Source organism: Physella acuta, unplaced genomic scaffold, assembly GCF_028476545.2.
Source record: "Physella acuta isolate Inbredline_101_S28 unplaced genomic scaffold, ASM2847654v3 ptg001028l, whole genome shotgun sequence".
Lineage (NCBI taxonomy): Eukaryota > Metazoa > Mollusca > Gastropoda > Physidae > Physella > Physella acuta.
Window position 1 is genome coordinate 65,524 of NW_026732545.1, and position 14,096 is coordinate 79,619.

At 42.0% G+C, this 14,096-nt stretch overlaps 1 protein-coding gene and 1 long non-coding RNA gene across 2 annotated transcripts; both read right to left on the minus strand.

The window, feature by feature from the left end:
* Positions 1 to 899: 899 nt before the first annotated feature.
* LOC131954779 (xanthine dehydrogenase/oxidase) lies at positions 900 to 12,401 on the minus strand. The gene is made up of 11 exons (XM_059318542.1): positions 12,336 to 12,401; positions 11,931 to 12,042; positions 11,656 to 11,736; positions 10,832 to 10,941; positions 9,399 to 9,527; positions 8,590 to 8,720; positions 6,136 to 6,264; positions 3,136 to 3,259; positions 2,694 to 2,790; positions 1,494 to 1,605; positions 900 to 1,149 (listed from the first exon to the last, which is right to left on the minus strand). The coding sequence occupies exons 1-11, from the start codon at positions 12,390 to 12,392 to the stop codon at positions 1,038 to 1,040; spliced, it is 1,194 nt and encodes a 397-aa protein (XP_059174525.1). The 5' UTR covers positions 12,393 to 12,401; the 3' UTR covers positions 900 to 1,037.
* Positions 12,402 to 12,876: 475 nt separating this feature from the next.
* On the minus strand, positions 12,877 to 13,657 carry LOC131954780 (uncharacterized). Its single transcript, XR_009388797.1, has 3 exons — positions 13,571 to 13,657; positions 13,290 to 13,369; positions 12,877 to 12,946 (listed from the first exon to the last, which is right to left on the minus strand). It is a non-coding gene; the product is annotated as an uncharacterized LOC131954780 (long non-coding RNA).
* Between the last annotated feature and the right edge of the window lie 439 nt (positions 13,658 to 14,096).

The following is a 14,096-nucleotide window of genomic DNA, read 5'->3' on the forward strand; positions in this document are numbered from 1 at the left end:
TGAATAAAGTTTATTAGCATTTTGATTATTATATCAATTGTATTGTCAACTACTGCTAATTAACTCCTCTAAACCCGTTTTTTTAATTTTCTTTTGTTATGTAAATTTTCGTTATATTTTATCAGAAATAAAAATTAGAAGTGGATCAAAATTAAGCTAAAAGATTTGCCACATCCCACAAAATTTTTTTTTTAAATGGCATTGTGATCGAAATAAAAGATTACAAAATAAAAAATAACACGTGTGTGACATTTAATGCAGAATATTCTATTTTAATACTTTAAATCTATTATTTAATACTTTAAATTGATTATTCAAATTTTATATTACAACAATTACCAAACTATTCTTAATGTACAACGTATTCTATGAAACTTAATCCAGTATTATGGTTAAATTAACCAAAAGGGTAATAAAACTTTAATTACTGAGATAATATTCAAATAAATTAGAGTATTTATTGTACACTCTACTGTTGTTGTTGTTGTTTTTTTTTTGTCTCTCTTTATTAAAGTTTTCCAAAAATTAATTAGTTGATTTTATAACTTAACTGTGGCGTTGATTCGCTTTTGTCCTTGCCATTGAATCAAATAAAAACATAATAAGATGTCCTATTGCAAATGGCGTCACATTTGGCCTACAGTAATCTTTCTAAAATTAAGTGCCTATCTGTTTTTTTTTTGTTTTTAAAGAAAAAAAGTGCATAGAAAGTAACTGGTAAGAAGCGCCACAAACCTTTCCAAATGGAGGGGGGGGGGTGCTTTTTCATGAACAGAAATAACTATATATTAATAATATTATATATATTATATAGAAATAGGAGGAAGGGGCGCAAAATTAATAGTTTAATAGTCCGCCCCGAGAGCACAAATAGATCGTTACGCCTCTGACTACAAGTACCCCTGCAGTGCGATTTATATTGTTGGTCAGGAGCATCTTCTACGTCTGCTAGTTCCATGTAACAATGATCTACATCGAGAAAATAAATTTCCTTAGAAATGCTAACACGTTCGTACTGCAACATGGAGATCATGATCTCACATAGGACATGTTCTTATCGTCTGGCGGTCCCACCAAGTCCCGTAACTCTCAAATCTTTGACCTGAATCCCTGTTGCCAGTTGGATTTTTTCTACTGTGAATGGAGCTTCTGGGGAAGTTAAAAAAAATATTTCCCTTGGTAGAAAAACGTACAAACTCACAAGTTTACTATATCATCTTGTTTACAAGATGCGAATGTACGGATATAAATGCGCATTACAGATTGTCCATCCTCTACTTCCCCCCCCCCCCCTCACACACACCATCCTATAAATTACGATGGTGCTCATTTTTTTTTAAATACATGTAAGTCTACATTTGTTTAAAATCAGCAACTAGATACTTATGCATCAATTCGCTGCTAAAAACTTACAACCATTTCAACATTGACAGTAACAATTCACTAATATTGAAATCTTACAACCATTCCAACATTGACTAAGACTGTCTTACCTACGGGGATGAACTCCCTGTGACCAGTGAAGAACTCGCTGACCTCCTCTACACTGTGTTTGATGGCCAGCAGAGCGCCGACAGCCAGACCAATGGGGGGGTTCCCCAACAGCTGGGGAGAGGAAACATTGGGTAAGTACTTACATATTAAGGTATGTAAGCCTTTGGCACACTTGTATCTTTAGGTGTGTGTTGGGTCAGAATTCCACAAGCATATATTCACTAGATAATTACAGGGTACACCGTAGGGATGGACAGTAGGTGACGCGTTCAAAGAGACTGACCGCTCTGACAGGACAATAGTAGTCTTTATACTGACCAGTAGCCAGGGGCATAATTTGTTGGGTCACAATTTTTGAGCCCATTGTCCCGTGGGAATAGCTAAGGGGTTAGAACAGGGTTATAAACACAGGCAGGTTAGTTAGCCTCGCTCTCTCGCAAAAGTGCTCCCGACGTAAGCCGTTAGGGGAAAGCCTCGCTCATAAGAACAAGCATGTATTGAATTAATAAACAACATAAACTAAGAAGGTCTCCTGTCCCGTTGTATATTTTACTGTAGCTGACTCGGGTAGAATTATTAAATACCCCTAGACAACGACGGCCTTATTGGCTAGTGCCCTAGTCAGTGTCAGCAACATATTCGGCCGGCGATTAGGCATCCGGACTGCAACATTGTAGTCCGGTCTGCAACAGTGTGTTGACATTTAACACACTTACATGAACAGGTGTGTCAACAATAATTTGACACACTTGTGTGCGAACTTTAGACACAGGCTTTCAACAGCTCGGGTGTTTCTTTCAGCATTTGTCTTTTGAACTCCCAACCTCACACCTTCTACACTGAACACATTTATCATAAGCTCTCTGTGTTTCCTTTTAAGCTCACCGTCCCGTTCGACGCTGCACTTAATTTAACACACATAAAAGTAAAGTTCCGCTCAAAAATTAGGGGCTAGTGAAGTAGAGCACCTGTTTCTGTGACCTCGGCATATGAAGGTATGATGTGGTCGCACTATGCCCAGCCGCCTTTAGTTTCCCTAACGTGAGTTAGGTACACATCAGAGCAAGGTGAACTCTGGGACTTTGTACGTTCTTGAACCTGGATTCGAACTCAAGACTTTCGGGTTAGCAGTCGTATTCTCTACGATTCGAATACTCCGTCCCATAACACACATACATAGTGTTCGCTAAATCACCTACCCTTTGAGCTGACAATCCCCACAGCGTTCGGGGCATCAGGCAACAAGTGGATCCTCCAGTCTATGGGAATGTCTTTTGTTGTGGGAGGTTTGTATTCCTGTGGAGGGAGTGGATGCCTTGTTTTTGAACTGAGAACTTTGCATCAGTCATCTCATGCTAAGCGGGGCAACCATAAATGTAGTCACACCGCAAACGCGCGCGCGGGGGGGGGGGGAGGTGTATATGACAACTCCTAAGTATATTTTAATCAAGAATGAAGTAAGATTTAAAGCTATTGTTAAGATAAGAATTAGATTTGAAGTTATTGTTCACTATGAGGTACAAGTTTGCAATCGCTTGTGATTCAAACCTCGACAAAACCGACTCTTATATAATACCCTAACATAACCCTCACCCAGCAATCCTCTATTGACTCCAAATTTCACCAGAAAAACTAACTCACCCAAGTGCTGTCATTGATGACAGTACCTGTCTTGCTGTCATACAGGACATTTTCTAGAAGATACGCACCAAGCCCCATAACAAAGGCCCCTTCAATTTGTCCTATATCGATGGTAGGGTTCATGCTGGTTCAGATAGAACAGGAATATTGAGGAGGTTATCACAGCAAAAAAAAAATATCACAACTAAAACACTGTTGTTCAATTGGACAGAATTCAAGCTTTGCATTTTTATTCAAGTATCTGAACATAATATCTAAATTAAAACACTCAAACATTAATTACCGATATCTAAAAATCAGTTTTCAAACTCAAATATGCTTATCATTAGCTATTGCAATATTATTATTTCATTCAAACAACACATTATGAATAGCCTATATCACCTATGAAGTCAAATGTTACCTGTCCCCAATGTCCGCCATGATGTTACCTGTCCCCTATGTTCGCCATGATGTTACCTGTCCCCAATGTCCACTATGTTACCTGTCCCCTATGTCCGCCATGATGTTACCTGTCCCCTATGTCCGCCATGATGTTACCTGTCCCCAATGTCCGCCATGATGTTACCTGTCCCCAATGTCCACTATGTTACCTGTCCCCTATGTCCGCCATGATGTTACCTGTCCCTTATGTCCGCCATGATGTTACCTGTCCCCAATGTCCGCCATGATGTTACCTGTCCCCAATGTCCGCCATGATGTTACCTGTCCCCAATGTCCACTATGTTACCTGTCCCCTATGTCCGCCATGATGTTACCTGTCCCTTATGTCCGCCATGATGTTACCTGTCCCCTATGTCCGCCATGATGTTACCTGTCCTCAAAGTCCGCCATGATGTTACCTGTCCCCTATGTCCGCCATGATGTTACCTGTCCCCTATGTCCGCCATGATGTTACCTGTCCCCAATGTCCGCCATGATGTTACCTGTCCCCAATGTCCGCCATGATGTTACCTGTCCCCAATGTCCACTATGTTACCTGTCCCCAATGTCCGCCATGATGTTACCTGTCCCCAATGTCCGCCATGATGTTACCTGTCCCCTATGTCCACTATGTTACCTGTCCCCAATGTCCGCCATGATGTTACCTGTCCCCAATGTCCAGTATGTTACCTGTCCCCAATGTCCGCCATGATGTTACCTGTCCCCAATGTCCGCCATGATGTTACCTGTCCCCAATGTCCGCCATGATGTTACCTGTCCCCAATGTCCGCCATGATGTTACCTGTCCCCTATGTCCGCCATGATGTTACCTGTCCCCAATGTCCACTATGTTACCTGTCCCCTATGTCCGCCATGATGTTACCTGTCCCTTATGTCCGCCATGATGTTACCTGTCCCCAATGTCCGCCATGATGTTACCTGTCCCCAATGTCCAGTATGTTACCTGTCCCCAATGTCCGCCATGATGTTACCTGTCCCTTATGTCCGCCATGATGTTACCTGTCCCCAATGTCCGCCATGATGTTACCTGTCCCCAATGTCCAGTATGTTACCTGTCCCCAATGTCCGCCATGATGTTACCTGTCCCCAATGTCCGCCATGATGTTACCTGTCCCCAATGTCCGCCATGATGTTACCTGTCCCCAATGTCCAGTATGTTACCTGTCCCCAATGTCCGCCATGATGTTACCTCTCCCCAATGTCCGCCATGATGTTACCTGTCCCCAATGTCCGCCATGATGTTACCTGTCCCCAATGTCCACTATGTTACCTGTCCCCTATGTCCGCCATGATGTTACCTGTCCCTTATGTCCGCCATGATGTTACCTGTCCCCAATGTCCGCCATGATGTTACCTGTCCCCTATGTCCGCCATGATGTTACCTGTCCCCTATGTCCGCCATGATGTTACCTGTCCCCAATGTCCAGTATGTTACCTGTCCCCAATGTCCACTATGTTACCTGTCCCCTATGTCCGCCATGATGTTACCTGTCCCCAATGTCCGCCATGATGTTACCTGTCCCCTATGTCCGCCATGATGTTACCTGTCCCCAATGTCCAGTATGTTACCTGTCACCTATGTCCGCCATGATGTTACCTGTCCCCTATGTCCGCCATGATGTTACCTGTCCCCTATGTCCGCCATGATGTTACCTGTCCCCTATGTCCGCCATGATGTTACCTGTCCCCTATGTCCGCCATGATGTTACCTGTCCCCTATGTCCACTATGTTACCTGTCCCCTATGTCCGCCATGATGTTACCTGTCCTCAAAGTCCGCCATGATGTTACCTGTCCCCTATGTCCGCCATGATGTTACCTGTCCCCAATGTCCGCCATGATGTTACCTGTCCCCTATGTCCGCCATGATGTTACCTGTCCCCAATGTCCAGTATGTTACCTGTCACCTATGTCCGCCATGATGTTACCTGTCCCCTATGTCCGCCATGATGTTACCTGTCCCCAATGTCCACTATGTTACCTGTCCCCAATGTCCGCCATGATGTTACCTGTCCCCAATGTCCACTATGTTACCTGTCCCCTATGTCCGCCATGATGTTACCTGTCCCCAATGTCCGCCATGATGTTACCTGTCCCCTATGTCCGCCATGATGTTACCTGTCCCCAATGTCCACTATGTTACCTGTCCCCTATGTCCGCCATGATGTTACCTGTCCCCTATGTCCGCCATGATGTTACCTGTCCCCTATGTCCGCCATGATGTTACCTGTCCCCAATGTCCACTATGTTACCTGTCCCCTATGTCCGCCATGATGTTACCTGTCCTCAAAGTCCGCCATGATGTTACCTGTCCCCTATGTCCGCCATGATGTTACCTGTCCCCAATGTCCGCCATGATGTTACCTGTCCCCAATGTCCACTATGTTACCTGTCCCCTATGTCCGCCATGATGTTACCTGTCCCTTATGTCCGCCATGATGTTACCTGTCCCCTATGTCCGCCATGATGTTACCTGTCCCCTATGTCCGCCATGATGTTACCTGTCCCCAATGTCCGCCATGATGTTACCTGTCCCCTATGTCCGCCATGATGTTACCTGTCCCCTATGTCCGCCATGATGTCCACTCTCTTGACCAGGTACTCCCCCGTGAGGACATCGACCTCCGTCTCCACAGCTCCCGTCATGTAGGTAAAATACACGGTAGGGTCGCCATGGTGGAAGTGGCTGTAGATCACGTGATACATTTTAGGTTTGTCACACCCTCATCATAAGTTCATTTAGTCTAGTTACAAACTAAACATATGACTAATTCCATAAGTAGCTCACGTAAGGTTCGATCTACCTAACAGTCACAAAAGGCACCGTTTTAGAAAAATCTATAAGTCAGTATAAACATTCTTTATAGGAAACATTGGACAAAGTAAGTAAGAAACAGAGGCGTATCCAGGTTTTCGTTGTAGGGGGAGCGAAAAGAGCAAAAAAAAAAAGGCGCCGAATTTTTAACACGTTCTATATACGTGTATTAGATATATATATATATATATATATATATATATATATATATATATATATATATATATATATATATATATATATATATACATATATATATATAAAATTACTAGCTGTATGTCATTACTTCGTTATGATATAGATCTAAATTAAATTGAAAGTAGCACTCAGAAGAAATAAGAAAAAATCACACAACATAGGCCGACAAAACAAAAGTTGTATCAATCTAAACAAAAAAAAATATATGCACACACTACAACCAAAAACAATGAACGTAACACAATGTTTTGTAATTCTTGAAAAAAAATTCTTACATAATAATTCCTGGGAAATTATTTAAGACAAGTGAAATAGGGGAAATAATCACTCTCTTAATATAAATATGTATATATCTGTATCTAATTATAAATGTCATAACAAATAAATAATTACTTTAGAATATAAATTAAATTGTTTAACACTATTCGTGTTTGCAAAATGTTTTTGTCTATAATCTAAGTTTAATATATCGTCATCATAAATGCTAAAGTATTACAGCATAATGAAAGTTTTTAAAATCAGAGTTGGTATAAAACCACGCTTTTCGATGTAGTTGAACACCATTCTGAATAACTGTCTACATTTAACTAAATGATGGTGTTTTAGTTCAGGTCATATAGTTATGTGTACTATGTGTTCTTTAAAGATCATTTTTACTGGTAATTGCAAAAACAATATTCACAGAGTTTTACGTTTAAAAGCTAATTTTATGGCGGCATGGTACTTTGATACATAATTACGCGTTTTTCTACATGTACTTAACAGATCAGTTCGGGGTGGGTTGGGGTGGGGTGGGTTCAACTTCATTCACCACAGTCCGGTCACTTTAGGTCAATAATTATCCAACACAGTGTATACCTAGGTGTGACATTAATGTCGCTCTACACAATTGTGGTGGTGAGGTGTTTGTGTGTGGGGGGGGGGGGGGAGATAACCAACTCAGAGTGAACATAGCGTCAGTTTTTAGATGACTGTTCTAAACATACATAGATATTACACAAATATATATTACACAAATATATATTACAGAAATAGATTTAAATAACTAGCAGTGGTATTATGACAATATTTTTTTTTTTACAGAAGGGTCCATGGGGGAGGGATTTTGTAACTGTTTCATATAATTTGTAATCGTAATCACTATCGCCCAAACTGTAAGAATACTACTACTTCATCGTGATGACGTTGATGACATTGTCAAAATTTCCCCACCACTACGCAGTTCGCCCATAAGTAAATCTAAATAGAGGTGCCACATCAGTTGTATTTGTTTCTGTATTGTAATTTTTTAAAAATTAATCACACGATTCAAACTGTATATATATAAAGTAATTATGTGTGAAGTTTTATGTATAACATTTTCTAATTCAATTATTCGTAAGCAAATACATTATACAGTTGCCTTAAACTTAACACCCCTCTTGCCAAGTGGTACTACCGTAGAGGTTTTTTAAACATTGCAATGCATCGTAATGGTTATTTTTAGAATGGCAAACTGATGCAGCTGTTAATACGTGTTGTAAACGTAGACACTACTAGACTAGTACAATAATGCTTAATTGCTGCATGAAAAGAAATCTTGTGATTTACATAGATGTGCCGACCAAAAATATTTTTTTAACAAATATCATTGTTTAAAACTTTGAGTTTAAAAAAGTTTCCAAAAAGGCGCCACTATGCTGAAAATGGCCAGAGGGGGAGCGGCCGCTCCCCCTGTTCCCCTCCCCCCCCCCCCCCCCCTGCGTACGCTAGTGGTAAGAAACTTCGTTTCTTTTGTTATGGAAAGCGAGATTTATCTCGAGGTCCATAAACATCACCACCCAACGCCAATAGAAAAACAGATTTGTTCAGCCCCCCCCCCCCTTCCTCCTCTTTTCTCATTCTCTGACCTGTAGGTCCACCGTCGCCATCGTACGCTGTGGGCTCTATAGACAGCCCCGCAACTCTTCAACTTTGAGAAATTCAAATTTAGATTTAACCTTGACCTTTTGACCTTACGTGTTGGTGGCCTGCAGCTCCACCCTGGCCAGATAGGCGGCAGATACCAGACTTGTCCAGGAGGCGTCAGGCAGTTTCTCCCTCAGCGGTGCCAGACGTTCGTTGATGATGTGGCAGGCCTCGATGGCAGCCTGAGGGTAAGTCGTCAACAATGTTAGGCAGTTGTCAATGTTACACTGTGTTCTCGTTAGTGTGTAATACGTTAGACAGTCAGTTGTAATGTTAAATGTTATCCTTGTTAGTGTGTAATACGTTAGTCAGTTGTAATGTTGAAGTGTGTTCTTGTTAGTGTGTAGCATGTCAGCCAACTGTCAATTTTGAGATAGTTTTAAGTTAGGACAAATGTTTAACTTACTGCAAAGATTTGACCGGCGAGGCTGTGACTTACCCCCATGAAACCTCTTCCTAGGGTGTTTTATCTTACCCCCACACCTCTACCTAGGGGTGTTTTAACTTACCGCAAGACACCTCTCACTGAGGCTGCTGTACTTTACACTAACACACCTCTCACTGGGTTATTTGACTTACCTCCAACACACCTCCATCAGGGGGTGTTTTAACTTACCCTAACACACCACTGCCAGGGGTGTTTTAACCTACCCCAAAACACCTATACCTGGAGGTGTTTTAACTTACCCAAACACACCTCTAACTGGGGGTATTTTAACTTACCCCAACACACCTCTACCTGGGGTGTTTTAACTTACCACACACCTCTACCTGGGGTGTTTTAACTTACCCCAACACCTCTACCTGGGGGTGTTTTAACTTACACCAAAACGCCTCTACCTGGGGGTATTTTAACTTACCCCAACACACCTCTCACTCGTTGTACTGTACCCAGACATCCAGGCATTAGCAGTGACGTTGTTCTGGTTGGGTCTCACCTTGATGAAGTCCAGACTTATCCTGAGGGTGTGGGCCACCGCCTGGGCTACCTGTCAACCAATCAGTGAGACTCTCTCAACTATATTTTTAGACACTACTTGTATATTACTTAACAGGCAAGAAACATTTTCGTATGTAACCGATCAACAGTATGCCCAGCCGCCTTTTCTTCAGGGACCTTCTACTGACTTGAACAGGGGGCTTTCGGGTAAGCAGTCGTACTCTCTACCATCCTACATCTCAGAACATGGAACCAACTTTAAAGAGCCTGGAAGAAACTCTAGTTGGAGGATTGAGGAAATACTGGCACCAAGATAAAATTAGCTCCTGTCAGCTGTCAGAATTCTTACCGTCGTGTAGAGTCCTTGCCCCATCTCTACACCAGAGGTCATCACAGTTACCGTACCAGATTTACCTTCGTGTAGAGTCCTTGACCCATCTCTACACCAGAGGTCATCACAGTTACCGTGCCGTCACCACAAAACACAGAAACGTGAGTGGACAGCCCAGGAGGGAACCACTGCATGCAGTACTTTACGGCACTCATGGTCAGGCCTCTCTTGCGCCACAGATTGTTCTGAAAATATGTTTTAAAGTATTTCAATTATTTATTTTTGTTAATGTATCAGTTCTCTGTGTTAATATAAAAAAAACAAATATTAGGCAAATCCGCTTATATCACACACAGACACGGTATCAATTGTATTATTTTTAAACAAAAATGATAAGAAAAAAAAATCCAGCCGTACAGAGATTAAATACGCATGTAGTATTGAGTGTGTTTTTTTCTCCGGGGAGGGGCAATTAAAATTTGTCAAGGGGGGGGGGCGGACTATATTATTCGGGAGAGGAGACGGAAACTCGTAAAAGCATATATTTCCTATATAAATACTATTTCGTTCAGGGGGGGATACTTTCTTCAGGGGGGGGGGGCTACGCCTGAAAGAAACTCAATTGAGCACTCTGTCTTTCGTGTGTATATAAGATCTTGTCTATGACCAGTTGATGAAAGGCACATGTCAATGTCCTGTCAACAAATTACCTTATTAAACCTCTTGACGTCATCAATCCTGGCGCTGACCTCAGCCGTCTGCTTCAACCTGACCCAGAGCTGTCGCAGTGTACAGTTGACAAGCTCGTGACCTTCTAGGTCGTGCTGGAAACACAACGGTGGGTTTCGTTCGTTAGGGTGACCGGACAAATAAACTCGACCAGCAAAATGTGATGATAACATTAGATACGTGCAAGCGGAGATGGGACGTGGTTTACAAAAATATCAATGTTGTGAGTTGTATTCAAGGAAGCTGTGCCAAGTACTATTTATAGAAATTTAAAACTTCCGGTTTAGAATTACCTGCCCCTGCTGGTATATGTTGACCTCTTTAAACAACACCGGGTGCCAGTTGAGTTCCTTGGCCAGGTGTTCCAGCACGGTTTCCATTATCAGAGCGGCTGGCACGGCGCCTGGAATAAAATAAAAACTTTGGTCAAATAGCTTGGGAAAACTGTGTGTTGTGTGATGTAAATCTCTGGTGAGTATATAACAACAGTGATCTGTGCAGATATCGAACAATTTAAACGCAGACGGAGGACAAAGATCCCTTTAATGGACGCGATTTTAAAATGTCATCAACACTAGGTAATTTCCTTGTCTTAAATATATTAAAAAATCGTTGTTTTTTTTTTTGTTACTGGAAGTAGGGTATGTGTTGACTGAGGACAAAGACGTTCATAAATTAAAAAAATTAAATTCATTGCTTCATAGTCGGATAGTCTATTGGAGGATAGCTCATTGAAAAACGAGGCACAAATCATGGGTAGCAAGTTCAGAAGTCATGTGAGCCCATGTATCAGGCTCCCCCTCTCCACACAGTTGATGGACACAAGGGAGAGGCATTACTTTTACAACTTGGCATCAGCTGTGTCGCAAGGAAAGAAACAAGAGTTTGTAATCTTATCGTTTAAGGGTTCCCACTTCTGTTTACTGAGTTTTTGCTCCTATGCGTATTGCTGTCCCTAGCTAACGATCCTCATCTACTCGAGGATTCGAACTCGGGACTTTTTATGTTAGCCGCTGTACATTTCTCGCCCAACCTCACCGACCTGTAGGTACTTTTTTAGGTAATTTATTCCTATAAAATAAAAATCGTTTGCTTTGGCTTGTCAGAGACCGTTTACCTGGCCCTCTGGTGGCTGCCCCTACAGCTTTGTTGGTCCTCATCTGCTGCAGTCGGACTTGCCAGTTTGGGCAGAAATAACCTGCCATGTTTAAATAACAGCGGTTAACAACAAGAAATGCTTCACCTGGTCTAGGAAAGATTGGTTCATTTCTATCTAAAAGATTTGCTCTGAACATTAAATGTTAACAATTATATGATACGTTAATATATTTTGAACATATAATGGATATTCTAAAACATTTCGTCATTATTTAGTCAGGTAAATGCACCCACCGGCATCTAGCAGAGGTACCAAGTCAAACACCATGGGGGTCGGCCTGACCCCAGCGTCCACAAAGATGTCCACGACAATCGCCTGAAGCTTGCCATCCCGACCACATCCTGCCTGAAACACAGACGGGTTTCTAATGCCTCGAGTGTGTAATGGAACGGGATTAGACGTGTTTCTACCTTGTACCTAAAGACCTACCTTGTACCTAAAGACCTACCTTGTACTTAAAGACCTGCCTTTTACTTAAAGACATACCTGTTATTTAAAGACCTACCCTGTACCTAAAGACATACCCTGTACCTAAAGACCTACCCTGTACCTAAAGACCTACCCTGTACCTAAAGACCTACATTGTACTTAAAAACCTACCTTGTACCTAAAGACCTACATTGTACTTAAAGACCTACCTTGTACTTGACGTAGATAGGAAATCTTTTGCTGTTGAACTTGATGTTTGTTGACATGTCTACATTCAGCCTGACTGGTCTAGTTAAATAGAAACTCATTGGTAAAGAAAGGTTGGCTTTTGGGTCACTGTTTATGTGGGCTATTTTTAGACCTAGTTATAAATAGATCAGTGGATCTTGCCTTCCGGTCACGTGGGTAGCCAGGGCCGCCGCTGAGCCTACTGCGCATGAGTGAACCATCTTGCCGCCAAATCCTCCACCAAGACGAGGCACTATCACATTGAGGCTGAGGGAAAGAAGAATTTTGAATTAGACACACGTTTGATGAAAGTTAATGTTCTCACTTTCTGATTGGTCGGTCTAGCTAATGGTCTCACTTTCTGATTGGTCGGTCTAGCTAATGGTCTCACTATCTGATTGGTCGGTCTAGCTAATGGTCTCACTATCTGATTGGTCGGTCTAGCTAATGGTTTCACTATCTGACTGACTGGTCTCACTTACTAGTTCATCGGTCGACCCAGCACCTGGGCAGCGGATCTCTGGACGAGGTCGGCGGCTTGGGTCGTGCAGTAAAGGTCAAGGCCGTCCTCTGAAGGAACGCAGAGAGCAGCCTGCAACAAGCTCCATAACATATACATTTGGTTATATTTCAAGATTACCATCACACCTCACATCCTGGCCCAGAATATCAAACTTTTGTTCTATTTACACCTCAGGTGAGCCGCCTTACCAAATGTTTCTTCCAGACATTTTTCAGGGGGGGGGGCACTTGATATTTTCGGAGGGGGCGGACTAAATTTTCCAGGGGAGGGGGGTTAGTTTTCTATATGAATTCCATTTCGTACGGGGAAGAGGGGGGGGTGGCGGCGGTAGACTTTCTTCGGTGGGGCAGTACCCCCCCACCCCCCCACCCCAACCCCCAGAAGAGATGCATGGAAGAAACTCTGGCCATACCTGGTTCTCTATGTAACAGTGGTACTGGGTGCCTTGCTTCACCGTGCCTTCCACCGTCACGTCACTCAGCTCAAGGGCAGCTACAGCATGAATATAATGCAATTTTATTCACAACATGGGATTGAAAAATATAAAAACAAAAATGCGAAAAAAAAGTTCGACGAAAATATCTAAATGACAAATTTCGCACTGAAAAAAATCGCATTGAAACCGTGCTTGACATAAACTTAAGATAGACAAACGAAATAAGATGATAACGTACAACAATATTTCAGACCCACCTTTTGGGTCACCAACAATTTTCTCCATAGTGACGTCAGAAAAGACCGTGTTTTTATCAATGGCATCTTCCAGGTGGAGTATTGGCTCCTGCACGTGAGTGTAGGTGACTTTTATCTTCCTCGCTGCCTCCTCGGCTAGTGCTAGAGTGTCTGAACACAAGGTTTAGACTCTTAGAGTAATTTAGATTAGGAAGATTTTAACTACTTGATTTATCTCGGCGCTTTATGTATCCAGATGTTCTAGCTTATATTGTAAAAGTGTTGTGTTTTTAATTGGATTGTTTAGTTAGAAACAATGCAGGCTGATTTTAAAAATTATTAGAGTACGTGGGTTTTATTTGTTTCTTTTCTTTCTTATTTTTTTAAAAATAACATTAATAAAATATTGGTTTGGAGGGACGTAACAAATTGTTTAACATCATAGGCAGTGCCTAAAAGCTGTCATAGTACATTTCCCTTTCAAACTTGACGATCTACGGGGTAAGTGAAGTAGAGTTCACTTGTTTCTATGACCTCGGCATATTAG

What these genes read in the sequence shown, in the direction of transcription:
- LOC131954779 (XM_059318542.1), bottom strand. Translation starts at nt 12,392, where the DNA reads ATGTCAACAAACATCAAGTTCAACAGCAAAAGATTTCCTATCTACGTC. An exon ending in CTATCTACGTCAAGTACAAG is followed by an intron (nt 12,043 to 12,335) that starts GTAGGTCTTTAA and finishes TCTGTGTTTCAG; the next exon opens with GCAGGATGTGGTCGGGATGG. An exon ending in GGGGATTGTCAGCTCAAAGG is followed by an intron (nt 1,606 to 2,693) that starts GTAGGTGATTTA and finishes TCCTCTCCCCAG; the next exon opens with CTGTTGGGGAACCCCCCCAT.